Source organism: Amblyomma americanum, chromosome 5 (genome assembly GCF_052857255.1).
Source record: "Amblyomma americanum isolate KBUSLIRL-KWMA chromosome 5, ASM5285725v1, whole genome shotgun sequence".
In the NCBI taxonomy this organism is placed as follows: domain Eukaryota; kingdom Metazoa; phylum Arthropoda; class Arachnida; order Ixodida; family Ixodidae; genus Amblyomma; species Amblyomma americanum.
The window spans coordinates 140,801,944-140,816,626 of NC_135501.1; the positions used below are offsets into that span (position 1 = coordinate 140,801,944).

The window sequence follows — 14,683 nt, forward strand, 5'->3', positions numbered from 1 at the left end:
CCATTTTTTGGAAGGGGGTACTTTGTCGGGGAAAAGCCGCTTCGCTCTTGAGTTGCATGCGACTATAGGTGCCTCGATGGTGCGTAGGGTAATATTCCTAGCCCTTCTGAAGCTTCGTACTTGTAGAAGTGCTGCAAAAACTCACTGTGGGCTTTGCATTTAACGACGGCTTTTTATGGACGTTTTTTTCATTGCAGGCTTCCTAGACTGTACCTCAGGCGTGGTGTTGGTTGGCGGCTACGATATGAGGATATGCACGCGTGACGCCCGCCAAAGCATCGGGTATTGTGCGCAGAACAACGAGCTCTTCGAGGACCTTACCGTCGAGGAGCACCTCATGTTCTTCGCCATCGTACGCGCTTATAACATTCCCTGCAATTAGTCTCTGCCAAACAGCACAGATAGCAGAAGTGAGGCAATTGCCCTCTGGCACGACTTTGACGGTATACGCTATCGTGCCTGTGGCTGTCAATGGAGCTGCGGCGTACGTTACTGCCGCAGCAAGCTTGCTTCCTGTGGCCGCTGCCGTTACATTTACCACCATATGTTCATTCGTATAGTTTCGATATGCTAGACTTGCTACCATATGTTCAATTTGTATTACTTTCTGTATGTTAAACTTGTTAGCATATGTTCAGTTCTTATTAGTTTCGGTATGTTCCATTGCGCTGTCTTATTCAGTTTGGGGTGATGTACGTGGTATAAACATTACTGCTATGTTCATTTCGGTGTGATAGACAGGATGTCAGAATGACTGCTTTGTGCTTTGTAAGTGATTTGGTTATTTCGCAATTCATCTAGGTACAGCTTGCCTTCGTATTAAATCTTCCTGGGAGTTTTTTTTTTTACCGACAAAATTATATAATGAACTGTATTTAGACGTCACAAAGTTGTCGCCAAAGACGAAATGAAATGTACTGCAAATAAAATCACGTATACCATCAGTATCATGTGCTTTTCTATGTGCATAACGAATTAACGGCCTGACAGCAATGCTTTGGCTCACACGAACACAAGTCCTCTAGTCGAAACGTTTGAAAGCACTCTGTGGCTTCCCCCTTTGTTGTTGACTTTGTGGTTGTCAAGATTCATCTGCGTACCCTCTCTCTACCACGGACGACGAGGCTTATTTACAGTATTGACGCTCACTGGGAACGCGGAATGTTTTTTTAGGTTAGGTTAGGTTAGGTTAGGTTAGGTTTGGTTACGCCCATCTCTGCGTGTCTACTCCCGCGCAGGTGAAAGGCGTACCTCTGGACAAAGCCCGGAACGAGGTAGTGAACCTGCTGCACGAAACAAGCCTCATAGATCACCGCTCTGTGATGGCCGATCAGCTCTCGCTGTCTCTCCAGCGTAGGCTGTCCACAGCGATCGCCATTTTGGCAACGCCCAAGGTAGGACAACGTGTCACGTGCCATTAGTGCATATACCGTGGCTGGGCCGTGTTGTGTGGATAAAACTCACGTCCTATGTTGATACGCACTGAGATCGCAGAACGTGTTTACGTTCCGAGCTCTACAGGCATCGTGGAGAGATCTTCGATGGGCATCCTCTGAATGCGCGTCATCAAAGGGAAAAGATACCCATCACTGTGCTTTAGACACATATTTAACAACTGTGGCTTCCTCCCCGAGTTGCGATGTTTTCGAGTTGAGACGAAGACTGCTTAGTGCACAGAACAGCCACAACTCACGTGCTTTCACAGAACAGTGACGCGTTTCCTGTTGCGTCTCGTGCAGCAAATTCCACTCTTGTTCTCTGAGTATTTGGATGTAGCGAACTCGTCACTTTTCAGTGAGCGCGCACTACTTGTGGCGAATCTGTGGACTGCGCCTTCTATGCCACATCATATACAGAAATAAAAACGGTGGTTACTAATATCAAAAATGCAATGGGGCAAATTTTCTTAAACTCTGCGATTCGAAACTACGGTAAACAAAAAAGTCAAAATCCACTTTCCCTACTATTGCGAACATCGTTCGGCAGAACAGGTACGGTATTTGAGGTCTAATGTCCCTGAGCAAAGGTCTATGAGAGAGGCTATAGCGGACGGCTTCTAGTACCAACAAACGACTCACGAACTGGGGCCAGTGGAATAGGTCCGATAAAGCTCACCTCACACTATCCCAAAAGACTTCGCAATCAACGAACCATTTCACTACTGCCTATAAAGTAAAACAACTGGGTCATATTTACGTTCACAAGTGTTCTGCTGCAGGCTAGTTGGTTTGACTTGACAAAAAGGAAGAGCGGGGACAAAGGACGAGAAAATGACACAAGAGCTGGCTAACAAGTGACGGTTATTCGAAGGTGTACACATAATATGTAGTCTTGGGTTAACTCATCAGCTGTGCCGCGAGAGGCACGTGAAGTTTAAAAGAACTTCTATTTGGGCTAGATGGTTCATTTCGATCCTGAAAGGAAAACAGTAGTGCCGAAAAAACAAACACACAGTAGAAGAACGACGTAGGACAAGCGCTACCTCATTCGATACTGTGGCACCTCATGCGTCACCAGCCTGTCTGTTGACCCAGTTAAAGAAAGACAGCCTGCCGGGAAAAATAGTAACCATGCCTGCCATCAAGAAGATTTTCCAATACCGTCTCCAACTCTTTTAGCCACATTTCTTCTAACCTTTTTACCGCACCTGTAAGCATTAAGACTGCCCACTCATTGTTCATCTCGTTTTTTTTTTGCATCTGTTACTCATTACACCGCCTCAAACTATCTCATCAGGTTAAATTTATTTGCTTTTGGGAATTCTTTGGTTTTTTCCAGCTATTTTCACTGCTCCTGATGTTGACTCAGCTCATAAGTTAACCTCAAGACTACGTATTGTATATGCACCTTCAAATAAAATTTACCCGTTAGTTAGCTCCTGTGTCGTTCATCTTCTTCGTTGTGTTCACGCTCTTCCTTTCTGACACATTTTGGGTGAAAGGAGGAGAGAGAGAGGAAAAATTGAATTCCAGGAAGGGTATTCGAATTGTCGTTCTCCACGGCCAATAAAGCTGGACTAACCCATTATAACTATCCTGCCAAGTGTTTGTGCAGAACCTGGATGCGAACGCTCACATTCTCAGAACGGTAACCACAATATTTATATCGCTGCTGCCTGTCGCTGGGTGGTACGGTCAGTTCTAGCTGCACAAGCTGCAACTGGCAAAGAGGCCTCCGATATACATCACCTGGGGTGTCTTTACGTGCACTGACATCGCACAGCACACGGGCTCGCTCACATTTCGCCTCCATCGAAATACGTCTGCCACGCCCGGGCTTCGAGTTCGCCAAACCGAGGCTCGGCAGCAAACGCCATTACCACAGATTCGCCACGTCTGGTGTGGAAAGATTTCTTTTTTTTAATACAGCAGGCCTTACAGTAGACACAAGTCTGAGCGGCATAAACATGCAAACAGAAAGCCATGAATCCTAAAGCAAACGCGGCATAAAGTAACAAGGTAATCAAGCACAGCTCTAAACTACAAAAAAGCAATGTTAATAATGTTAATACTGTTAATATTGTAGATATAACATTGCTTTTTCAACAAATCTTATTACAAATCTGAAGACAACTTTGCAAGCTGTGATAATAGAGAACACAATCATACTGAAATATAACTTGAGAATAAGGCCTTAACAATCAATTGCGTCAAAAAATCAGCGTTGTTTGGAAAGGAGTAGTTGGCAGAAAGGAGTAGTTAATTCCGCTAATTCTTGCTATGCACGGTGTTAATGACTGCTCATGAGAATTTCTCGTTGGGAGCGTTGTACGAGATGTAAGGAAGGGGTTCGTACTCGTGGACAGCCGATAGCACGAAGCCATTCGTTCGCGAGCGAATGTCTAATAGGGGATAGTTCTGAATGAGTCCCGATCACCTTTTCAACTGACTTCAGCTGGTGATCATGGACGAGCCGACGACCAACATGGACCCAGAGGGCCGCCGCGAGATCTGGGAGATCCTGCTCAAGCTGCGCCGCACAACCTGCATCCTGCTCACGACCCACAACCTGGACGAGGCGGACGTCGTGGGTGACCGCATCGCCATTATGGCCAACGGACGCATCAGGTACTCGCTGCTCTTGCCCCCTTTTCCTACAGTAGCTGCTGCCTCATTCCACAGCTACTGACCAGGGTTAGCGCTCGACCATATTCGATTTGTGCGAAAAAAAATTATGGTGCGTGGTGTTGCTGTGGTAAACACTCTCTGAGCTGCTTTTGAAAATTGTTTTTATTTTCTTGGGGCGGAGATGAAAATGGCGCAGTGTCTGTGTCACACCTCGGCGGACACCTGAACCATGCGTAAGCGAAGGGATAAAGGAGGGACTGAAAGAAGAAGGGAAGAAAAAGATGTCGTAGTGGAGGGCTCCGGAATAATTTCTACCGCCTGGGGACCTTTGGCGTGCACTGACATCGCCCAGCACACGGGCGCCTTTACGTTTCGCCTCCATCGAAACGCAGCCGCCGTGGTTGGGTTCGAACCCGGGAACTCCGGATCAGTAGCCGAGCACTCTAACCACTGAGCCACCGCGGCCGGCTTTTAGCTAAACAGTTTTCGTGCCGTGACCGCCATCTTGAGTCCGCAAATGATAGAAAAATCTTGTGTAACAAGAAAATCTGTGTAAAGAAACTGTGTACCAAACGCAATCTTGGTAAAACACCACAATAAATGTGTTTTGTGAAACCCGGCTACCCCTATAGCCGCTCTATCCGCGATAAAACTTGACACAGAACACATTGTATTCTTCATATGCCACTTTTATCGGCATCTGAAATTGCTCCGTGCGAGCAGGTGCTGCGGCTCGCCGGCGTTCCTAAAGCAGCGCTTCGGCACCGGATACCGGATGCGCATCAACAAGGTACCCAGGCGGGCGAAAGTGCCGGGCATCGAGACTCTGGTACGAAAGTACGCCCCCAAAGCGCGCCTCGAGAGCGACTCGCCCAACGAGGCCATTTTCCTCCTGGGACAGATCATCGCTACAAGCGTGATCATCGACATGTTCAAGGTGCAGAGCATGTACACAGAGAACAGTCTGCCATTGACACTTAATCCATTCTGTCCGCAATCAATTGGATAACGTTTGCTCGACCTTACCCTGAAGTAGATGTGAAAGAATGCATATCCATACCAATATCTAAATACCCTTCTTTTATTACCCCCTTGATTGGCTCCTTTTCGACTCTTCCTGCCCAACTCCTCCTTTCCACTCCCACATCTGGATGACTGCCTCGGACCCCGCATGGGCATTATATATGGGCTGCATCTTTCCGTGCGTAATCCTTACCGCATGCCAGCTGGGGCTCATTTTTCGACTTATGAGCTTTGTAATCGCCAATTATTGACTTTCTATATTGTTTTCCGTTTTAAAGCACATAAAAAGTTTCCTTTTGCGCAAATGAAGACTCTTTGTTTACGACCCGGTAGTCGATACAGGACTACCTTGATTTGTTATCACTGTCCCCTTAGTAAACGAACACGGTTCATTGTGCCATGCAAAGAAGCACAGTGGAGGGAAAAAAACCAACGGATGATCATACGAACTAATGCAACGAAGCTGCGACAACAGGGGACTTTTGCTCTTATCTTTTTATTGGTCGCCTTGCCACTAGGCTTGAGAAATTCATTTCATTTTTTTCACTGCGATGCACCGTGGCAGCTTCTAGAAAGTGGAGATGGGTGTGTAGTGGTCTCCTCTTACGGGCATCTTCTGGGTGTAAGCGTTTGTAGTGCGGTAGCGGAGAGCGGTTCTCGCGCTTCACTTCTTTGCTATTTCATGCCGAGACTGCACACTTGCCGAGTGAAGCAGCTACTGATGTGGCCGTAAAAATTTAGATGAGTGTCACTCCCAGCTCTACCCGAAACATGTTTTCGAAGTGAACTGCCACTGAGGGGAAATGCTGCTGGACGTTGTCGCCTCTGTGACACCATGGTCGAGACACTCGGGACTCACAGCGGCTTCACTCTCGGGAAACAATATGCTGCGCTCTCAAAAAACCCAGAAGCTGGAGGAGCAGACCAAGGAGCTCGGCATCGAGTCGGTGGGCCTTACCGTGACTTCGCTGGAGGACGTGATGATCCGGGTCGGCGAGCAGTACCACGTTCACCGCGCCCGGAAGCTGCAAAAGGACGTCAAGGGAGCCCGAGACGAGACCATGGTCATCGCAGCCAAGGGTGAGGATGTCCCCTTCTTACCGCGGTATCACGCGTCGCTTCAGCCTCGGAGACTTCGTTATCCTCTTATTGCATTTCTTTCGGGACGAATGCATTTGAAAAGGGGGTAGGGTGGGGGGGGGGGGGGGGTTGTTATCTCGTCGGAGATGTAAAAAAGAGGTATACGCATGACGCCTACTATGAAATTAATATCCAATAACTCATGCTCGCCACGTACACTATACAATGTGGATGTGTTCAGACAATTGCAGTAATTGAGGTCATTTTGCCATTTTTTGTGTTCAATAAAATTTCTGAATGTGGTAGACAAATATGAGGACACTGATTAAAGAACCTCAGTTTTGCATGAAACGCTACCTTTTTAGAAAAACCGTATAGCACAAGAGTTGAACACGTCGCCTTTGCTAGCTCTCAAAATAGTGTTTGGATCTCCGCAGAAAAAAAAAGTTTTGTAGACCCTTTGTAACTATTCAGTAATTCTGTGCTAGCCTTTCTCTTGGAAATATCGCAAAAAACATTTTGGCTACCAGAATTGAACAACTAAACAATCCAAAGCATTGAAGGCAAACTAATGAATTCAATCAATGAGTTTTTCTCACAGTAGTGGGAAAAAAGAGTGGGAAATTGGTGCTGCAACTTTTTCTTACTATTAATCGCTTCTTCCTGTCATCCTAAGACAAGACTGATTGATACTTATAGACTGATCAGATAATTTTTAATTAGGTGCTGAAATTTTTTTGAACTGTTCGAAAATGACGAAATTAGACGAATTAGAAAATTATTATCGCTAATTTTCCTGATAAAGAAACGATAGCGTTAGGCGTAGTTTACCGTCCACCCAGCGCGCGACCACATGTTATCGCATCACTAGATGGTACACTGGCTTCACTTCCTGATAATCGCATTGTGCTGGCAGGAGACTTTAACTTTCCAAACTTAAACTAGGACGAGAGAATGCACTCAGATAGGACCTGTTCAACATTTTTTGACATGTTTTGCAAATACGGGTTTGATCAATACGTTGCGAATGGCACACGCAGAAATAACAACCTCGACCTGTTATTTTGCAATGACCCGAGTGTTGTTCATGACGTTTCTGTGTCACCTGGTATTAGTGATCATAAGATTGTAACTGCAATGCTTACTCTGCCACAAATAATTCCTGCTACCCATGAAACTCGCAAAGTGTATGACTACCCCAGGGCAAATTTTAACGAAATCAGCTTAGATATGGAAACGAAGTTCCAGGCGTCTTCACAGCATTCATCCGAGAGTGCAGACGTTCTATGGAATTCTTTTAAACGCGTGCTGTCATCACTGATTGAAAAACATGTACCTTTCAAATACATCTCCGCTAAAGCAAAAATAGACAAACTGTGGATGACTTATGAGGTTAAAAGGAAGATAAAACAAAGGACTCGTGCTTACCAAAAATATAAAAAGAATCCTTCAAACAAACTTGAGCGCCGTCTAAAGGGCTACATACAGAATATATCGAAGCTATCACTACAGCAACATATACGTACTTTTCCGGACTACCTGAATCTATTAAGACAAATACAAAAGCATTTTGGAGCTATCTAAGAAATACGCGCAAGGATAGGACGGGTATTCCAAGTATTCTTCACAATGGAATCCAGATATCCGAAAGCAGCGCCAAAGCGGACTGTTTTAATAATTACTTCCAATCAGTACTTCCAAAAAGAGAAAAAAAAGGAATACTTTTCCAAGCACTACTTGCAGCGTGCCAAACATAATGCCTCCAATTACGATTACACTGGAGGGTATAAGAAAGTGTCTCAATTTTATCAATGAAGCCAAAGCAACTGGTCCAGACGGAATTTCCTCAAAACCTGTTCTTTCATTATATCCCAATACTTACAAATCATATCCTGCAAAACCCTCGAAAGTGGCATACTACCTAAAGATTTGAAAAAAGCCTATGTAGTATTAGGGTTTAAAAGCGGTTCCAAATCCTCCGTAACTAACTATAGACCAATTTCACTTTGTTTCTTATGTTGTCAAGTTTTTGAGCACATTCTTTATAGCAATATAATTAGGCAGTTATAAGGAAGCAATTTTTTTTCCAAAATAAGCATGGTTCCCGCAAAGGCGTGAGCTACACAGCTCAGTTAATTTAACTTTTTCATGAGCTTGCAGATACTGCTGCAAAAGGAATGCGTATGCGTACCGATCACTCTTTCTTGATTATCGCAAAACATTTGATTCCGTACAACATGATCTATTAACACACAAAATGAATACTCTGATACAAAAGTCATCAAAGTTATTAATGACTACCTGAACGACAAAACACAAAGCGTAGTTATTAATGGCAAGAATTAGAGTTTTGCTGAAGTCACCTCGGCAGTGCCGCAGGGCTCTGTGCTAGGATCACTACTCTTATTAATTTACATAAATTTCAGACATTTCCTCACAAATGAGACTATTTGCAGACGACTCCGTTGTCTACAGAGCCATTTGCAATTAACATGATGTAGATGCACTCCAGCAAGACCTAAACAGTATAGCCTCCTGGTGCCAAAACTGGGAACTTAGCCTAAATACAGACCAATTTTACCAGGTAACATTTACTAAATCTAAAATCACTAGTGAGCCCACCTACATGCAGGGCGATTCCATACCCAGAAAGGTAAATGAAGTTAAGTATTTATAGGTGTTCTCTTAACGGCAGATCTGTCCTTTTCTAGCCATATTGACACGACCGTCAGAAAAGCCGGGAAAATGCTTAGCCTACTTACACGAACCCTTAAGACTGCCCCTCAGATTAGAACATATGTCCGCACCATGGGATCCCCACCAGCGGTACCTGATTGATAAATTAGAAGCCGTAAGAAACCGCGCTGCCAGATTCATATCAAGGCAGTACTCCGGGCACTTAACTGTTACAGAAATAAAGGAACACATAGTACTAGAACCGCTACACATAAGACGCCAGAAGCACCCCGTGAAACTACTACATGCAATATACACAGACTCGACAGGCATTGACAAGCTTACATACCTCAAATATACCCATTATGTTTCAAACAGAAGAGACCACAGTTTCCAAATACGCGAAATTAACTGCAAAACAAACTACATGAAGTGTTCTTTTTTTCCCCGTAGTATTTCTGAATGGAATAAGTTGCCGGTGGAAGTTGTGGGTGCTCCCCGAGATGTATTTTAAGCCTAATCGGTGATTTTTAATTGCACTGTTCTTTAATACCATTCACTGTACGCTTTGTCCTAAAGCGCATGCATGATTTTTTTTTCTCTCCTACTGATCTTGATGCATTGCTCCTTTGTCTTCCCTTCCTTTTGGTGTGGTTACGCTCACGTACTCGTCACTTTATGCTATACCCACTCCCCTGCTAAAGTGCTTCGGCGCTGCAGGGTGTACTGTAAATAAAAAAATAAGAAATAAAATAAATGTGGCCATTCCTAAAAGCAGTGGCCGCGCAGAATACAGTAAACTATTTCAGAACTATTTCACTCTGAAACTGTGGCGTAGGACACATGCGCGTTGCCTAAATCTGACTGTACATCTTCACACGCGATGTTCGTGGTTATCCTGTCGTGTATGTCAGTTTGTCCTGCCCTGTATATCAGGAAGCTGACTGTGCGGTAGGCCTTTAATACTAATATTTAGCTTTCCCTGTGTACGCCTATGAAGCCATTCGTTAATTATATGCCGTCATTGTCTAGCGTATGTAACTATCCTACCCATGTCCATCATATTGAAAAATTGAAATATTGAAAGAAATATTGAAGTTAATGGTCCAGTCTTCCGATGCGTAGCACAATCTTTCAACTTTCTCCATCTCTCGCATCGTGAACTTACTGCCTTAAAAAAACATCGGGGAACGTTTTTGACGATCACAAAAACGTTAATATCAAAGAAATGCAATCGAGCTCAGGGGAGATCTGCAGAGATTAATTGTTTTAGTAAAATCCTATATTATAAAAACCGTGTTCATAAACTTCTTTTTTTGAAAAAATGCTTTTGTCCAGAATTAATAGGTATTAATGCTGTTCGACGCATTATTGCTGTGCTCTGTGCCCGCAAATACAGGCTTCGTAACTTGACGTTCGTTGTCTTGCAGCTCATGAAACAAATAATTGCTCTTAAAGTGTTTGGGGGTCCTGTTATTAGAAAATGTTCACTTGATTTATAGGTGGATGCGTTGTGATTATGGCGTCCGCTGATTTCGACAGAGCCAGGTACGCATCTGCGAGCTCGTGAAACACGTCGTAAATAATGACGACCCTCCACGTCCAGTTTGCTGATACAGCGGCGCATTTGAAAAATAATTTGACTATATTTCTGTTGCCAATGGTACTCTTTGGCTACATTTGTAAACGAAACTTTTGAATACTAGAGAAAGTGAAAATTCAAAATATTTTCTGCTTACAGGTCTGCCTTCCCCCACGCATAACTCCTGCTGGAATAGTTGTTGTAGACTTCTGGACAGTAATTCTGTCACCTTCCTTCAAATTTAATTTAATAACAATGAAGTCTGAGGTATCTAACCATCTCATTGGACGGCCGAGTTGCAATTTGGTCTTAGTGCACAGTACTGAATGCACTTGTGTGCGTGTGCGTGCGTGTGTGTGTGCGTGAGAGAGAGAGAGCGTGAGCGTGTGTGTGTGTGCTTGTGTGTGTGTGAGAGAGAGAGCGTGAGCGTGTGTGTTTGTATGTGTGCGTGTGCGTGCGTGTGTGTGAGAGAGAGAGAGCGCGAGCGTGAGCGTGTGTGTGTGTATGAGAGAGAGAGAGAGCGTGAGCGTGTGTGTGTGAGAGAGAGTGTGAGCGTGTGTGTGTGTATGAGAGAGAGTGTGTGCGTGTGTGTGTGAGAGAGAGAGAGCGTGAGCGTGCGTGTGTGTGTGTGTATGAGAGAAAGTGTGAGCGTGTGTTTGAGAGAGAGAGAGTGAGCGTGTGTGTGTGTATGAGAGAAAGCGTGAGCACTGTGTGTGTGAGAGAGAGAGAGAGAGCGTGAGCGTGAGCGTGCGTGTGTGTGTGTGTGAGAAAGCGTCAGCGTCTGTGTGTGTGAGAGAGAGAGCGAGCGTGAGCGTGTGTGTGTGAGAGAGAGAGAGCGTGAGCGCGTGTGTGTGAGAGAGAGAGAGAGAAAGCGTGAGCGTGTGTGAGTGAGAGAGAGAGAGTGTGAGCGTGTGTGTGTGTGTATGAGAGAGCGTGAGCGTGTGTGTGTGAGAGAGAGAGCGTGAGCATGTGTGTGTGTGTGTGTGTGTGTGTGTATGAGAGAAAGCGTGAGCGTGTTTGTGTGTGTGTGAGAGAGAGAGAGTTTGAGCGTGAGCGTGTTTGTGTGTGTGAGAGAGAGAGCGTGAGCTTGTGTGTGTGTGAGAGAGAGAGCGTGAGCGTGTGTGTGTTTGTGAGAGAGAGAGCGTGAGCATGAGCGCGCGTGTGTGTGTGTGTGTGTGGGAGAGAGAGAGCGTGAGCGTGTTTGTGTGCGTGTTTCGGCAATGCTCCCGTGTATCGAGGACGCAGGTCGCCCTGATTTGCGACCCAGAACCTTTCTTATATCCGGAATTGAGGGGCTTTCCTGGGGAATTTTTTGCGAACCGCAAGTACAAAGCACAATACCATTTCGCGCACATTTGGGCCTAGGGTCTAAGTTTAAGTAAATGAGCCATGCTTCATAAAACCACTGCGAAAGTTAGAGCTAAACGTTTTATAAATCTCATCGCAAGCAAAATTTCCGACACACATATATATTTCATGCAATCGTTTCACGCTTATAATTTCCACTTCGTTGAGGACAAGGGGAGAGTAGTTGTACACGTGTGCCGCTTCTGTTGCTGATGCCGCAGTGCCGGTGGTGAAGACGGTGGCACAGGCCGTAGGCTCGGAGGTGTCATTGTTCGCCCGTGTGTGGGCCATCCTCGGCAAACGTGCCATCCACGTGTGGCGCGAGCGGAGGATGCCACTCTTTAGCTGGGTACTGCCCCCGGCCCTGCTGTCCCTGCTCTTCCTCCTCGAATACGTGGGCCTGCGTGGCAGCAGCCCGGACGTGTTACACACGGGCGACACGCTCAACTACTCTTTCCCGGAGGTCATCGGATACGCGCATGTGAGTCACGAAATCTCTGCTTGCTATTGCAGCGAACAGCGCAGAGATTAACAAGCAAAGTTTACTTTAGTTTATGTGGGTTTAACATCCCAAAGCCCCTCAGGCTATGAGAGACGCCGTAGTGAAGGGCTCCGGAAATTTCAGCAACCTGGGGTTCTTTCCGTTTTTCCAGCGTCGGTCTTGCTACCGCCCTCATTGTTTATTCCGGATATCGCTATAAGTGTTGTGTGTGCGCGTGAGGAAGGGAGGGATGGTTGGTTTGAGTAGACCTCTCGTATGCTGGAGATGCGAAGTTCGATTCTCAGTGCCGCCCATTGGATAACATATCAGTTATCCAATGGGCACAAACTTCCCCTCGACTGGTGCTCGGTTCCTCTGGGATCAAATGCTTAGAAATTACGTGTTTTACTTAGTCCTTACTAGACTAATACACCTTGTGCCATGGCCTCGTTCGGGCAAGCTTCTTTTGCACCAGTAAAATTAATTATATTCATCAGGGTAGATATTTCTCTTCGTGTGTGATCGTTGTGCGCTACGTCGACGCGAATGAACAAATTGAAGAAACGCTGACTGAGTACGCTGCAAACCATGTCCCCCATGTCCCCTGGGCCCAGAGGCCATTGTCTCTGAAGCTCTAGCCCCCCTCTCAATCTCTAGCGTGCGGGTCTATTCATATTTTTTCGGGTTAGGCCACAAGTTCTTGGGAAAAACTTGAATCTAATATCGCTAACGGTAGTTAGTGTCCCCAATTTGTATAAAAAATCTGGCACATTTCCTCAATTGCTTTTATGCCTACCGCTGCCTTCTTCCTTTCCGCACATATAGGCTCCAGCCCATCATCGCTACCAGAACAGCTTCCACCAGCGAATAAATGATACCATCACCGGAACCGAAGCGCTGGCGCACCTAATTCACATTTGGCCTAACTACGCAAATCGACCGTCAGCTTTATTTTTTTCATTCCTCTATCCGTCCCAACGTAGCATTTCTCGCAGTTCGCTTCATTTTGTGCCTAGTTGGACTAAATAACAACTCAACAGCAGTTCAAAGGCGGTGGTAGGTTGTCATTGCAGAACCAGAGTGCTTCGCGAATAGAACACGGGGAACCAAACGGGACAAACTATCGAAGACACATCAGTCAGCCGCGCTATTTCTTCGTTTTTAAAATTGTTTCTTGTTTTTGTCTCCTTTCTTAATTCCTTAGGGCTTCTTCCAGCAGGACGGCACGGAGGATCAATTTCTGAACCAATACCTGGACCCGATGTTCGCTTCCGCCAGCAATTACAGATTGGGACACCTTGCGCCGACCGTTAATATCTCTACTGTTCTTCTGGACTATGCCAGAGAACAATTGTACAAATACGTCTTCGGCTTCCACTTCGGCTACCAAATGACGAAAGCGGCCGGGTATGTTTGTCCTAAGCAGGTCTTTTGTTCTTTTAGAGCGAAAGCTGTACTCCTCCCGTACAAAGCTGAAGGTCATGTGGCTATTAAATTTGACCTTCAAACCAGGGGCAACGCAGGCTTGGCTATGACGCCACGCCACATGACTCGCCACAGCTGCGCGCGTTGAGCCGGCAGCGGTCGCTCACCTCCCAGCTATCGAATCACGTGACTCGCTGCGCCTCGCCATAGCTACGTATTCGGAGCAGACGGCGCTGTCGCTACTACTGGAAATCGCGTGACGCGCCGTTCGCTATATAAAATCATGCTGCGTGTGGTTACCTTCACACCAAGATATGGATGAGCAAGGTGCCGGAACTAGTGCCTCGACGATGTTAAAGTTCAATCAAAGCAAATACATGTCTAACCATTCTTAACAGAGCTTTAGATCATCTAACTAGGTTCAGGCGGGTTGAACCACAACTATGTTTTTGAACTATCCGGACTTTGCTTTTCGTTTAAAACAAGTGCGGCGGTGATTGGTTTGCCTCGTCACCGAAAACTGCTGTCGATAGCTAGTTCTGCCGTGGCAAAAGCGCCTGACTTACGGAATTCTCCGCTTCGGTGCGCTCTACGCAGTGCAGCCAGCGTAGCCACCGAGAAACAAGCTATGGGCGACTTGTGCAGAGCACGTACGCTCGTTGCTCTAGGTGTGCTCTGCCGAGCGGAGTCGCGAAGGCGCTGCGTTCCCTGGCAAGCGTTTTTCAAACGGTGAATACAATTTGTTACCGCGATACAATTGCCATGGATACCTCCGTAATCGATTGATCTTCAAAGAAGATTGAAGCCCTAGTACAGTCCAATAGAAAGGACCGTACTACAAGACGTGTTCGATCTGGAGAGTTCCGCAGGCATCCGCAGGCGCGTGAACGATGCTGCTAATTATTTCACCTTACGAAGTACCTTAGAAGCGTACGAAGTGGCGAAGTTGCTGCTGGAGCTTCTCACCTTTGCCAGGAAAAAACATAGTTCGCAGCGAACATC

General features: G+C 45.8%; 1 protein-coding gene across 1 annotated transcript in view; it reads left to right on the plus strand.

Moving 5' to 3' along the window:
• The window catches only part of LOC144134236 (phospholipid-transporting ATPase ABCA3-like), a 58,407-nt gene that overhangs the window by 19,271 nt on the left and 24,453 nt on the right, over window positions 1-14,683 (plus strand). Inside the window, exons 10-16 of the mRNA XM_077667193.1 lie at window positions 198-352; window positions 1,239-1,394; window positions 3,895-4,067; window positions 4,791-5,004; window positions 5,999-6,170; window positions 11,997-12,256; window positions 13,461-13,663. Of these exons, the coding sequence (XP_077523319.1) occupies window positions 198-352; window positions 1,239-1,394; window positions 3,895-4,067; window positions 4,791-5,004; window positions 5,999-6,170; window positions 11,997-12,256; window positions 13,461-13,663 (1,333 nt within the window). The remainder of the gene's footprint in view (window positions 1-197; window positions 353-1,238; window positions 1,395-3,894; window positions 4,068-4,790; window positions 5,005-5,998; window positions 6,171-11,996; window positions 12,257-13,460; window positions 13,664-14,683) is intronic.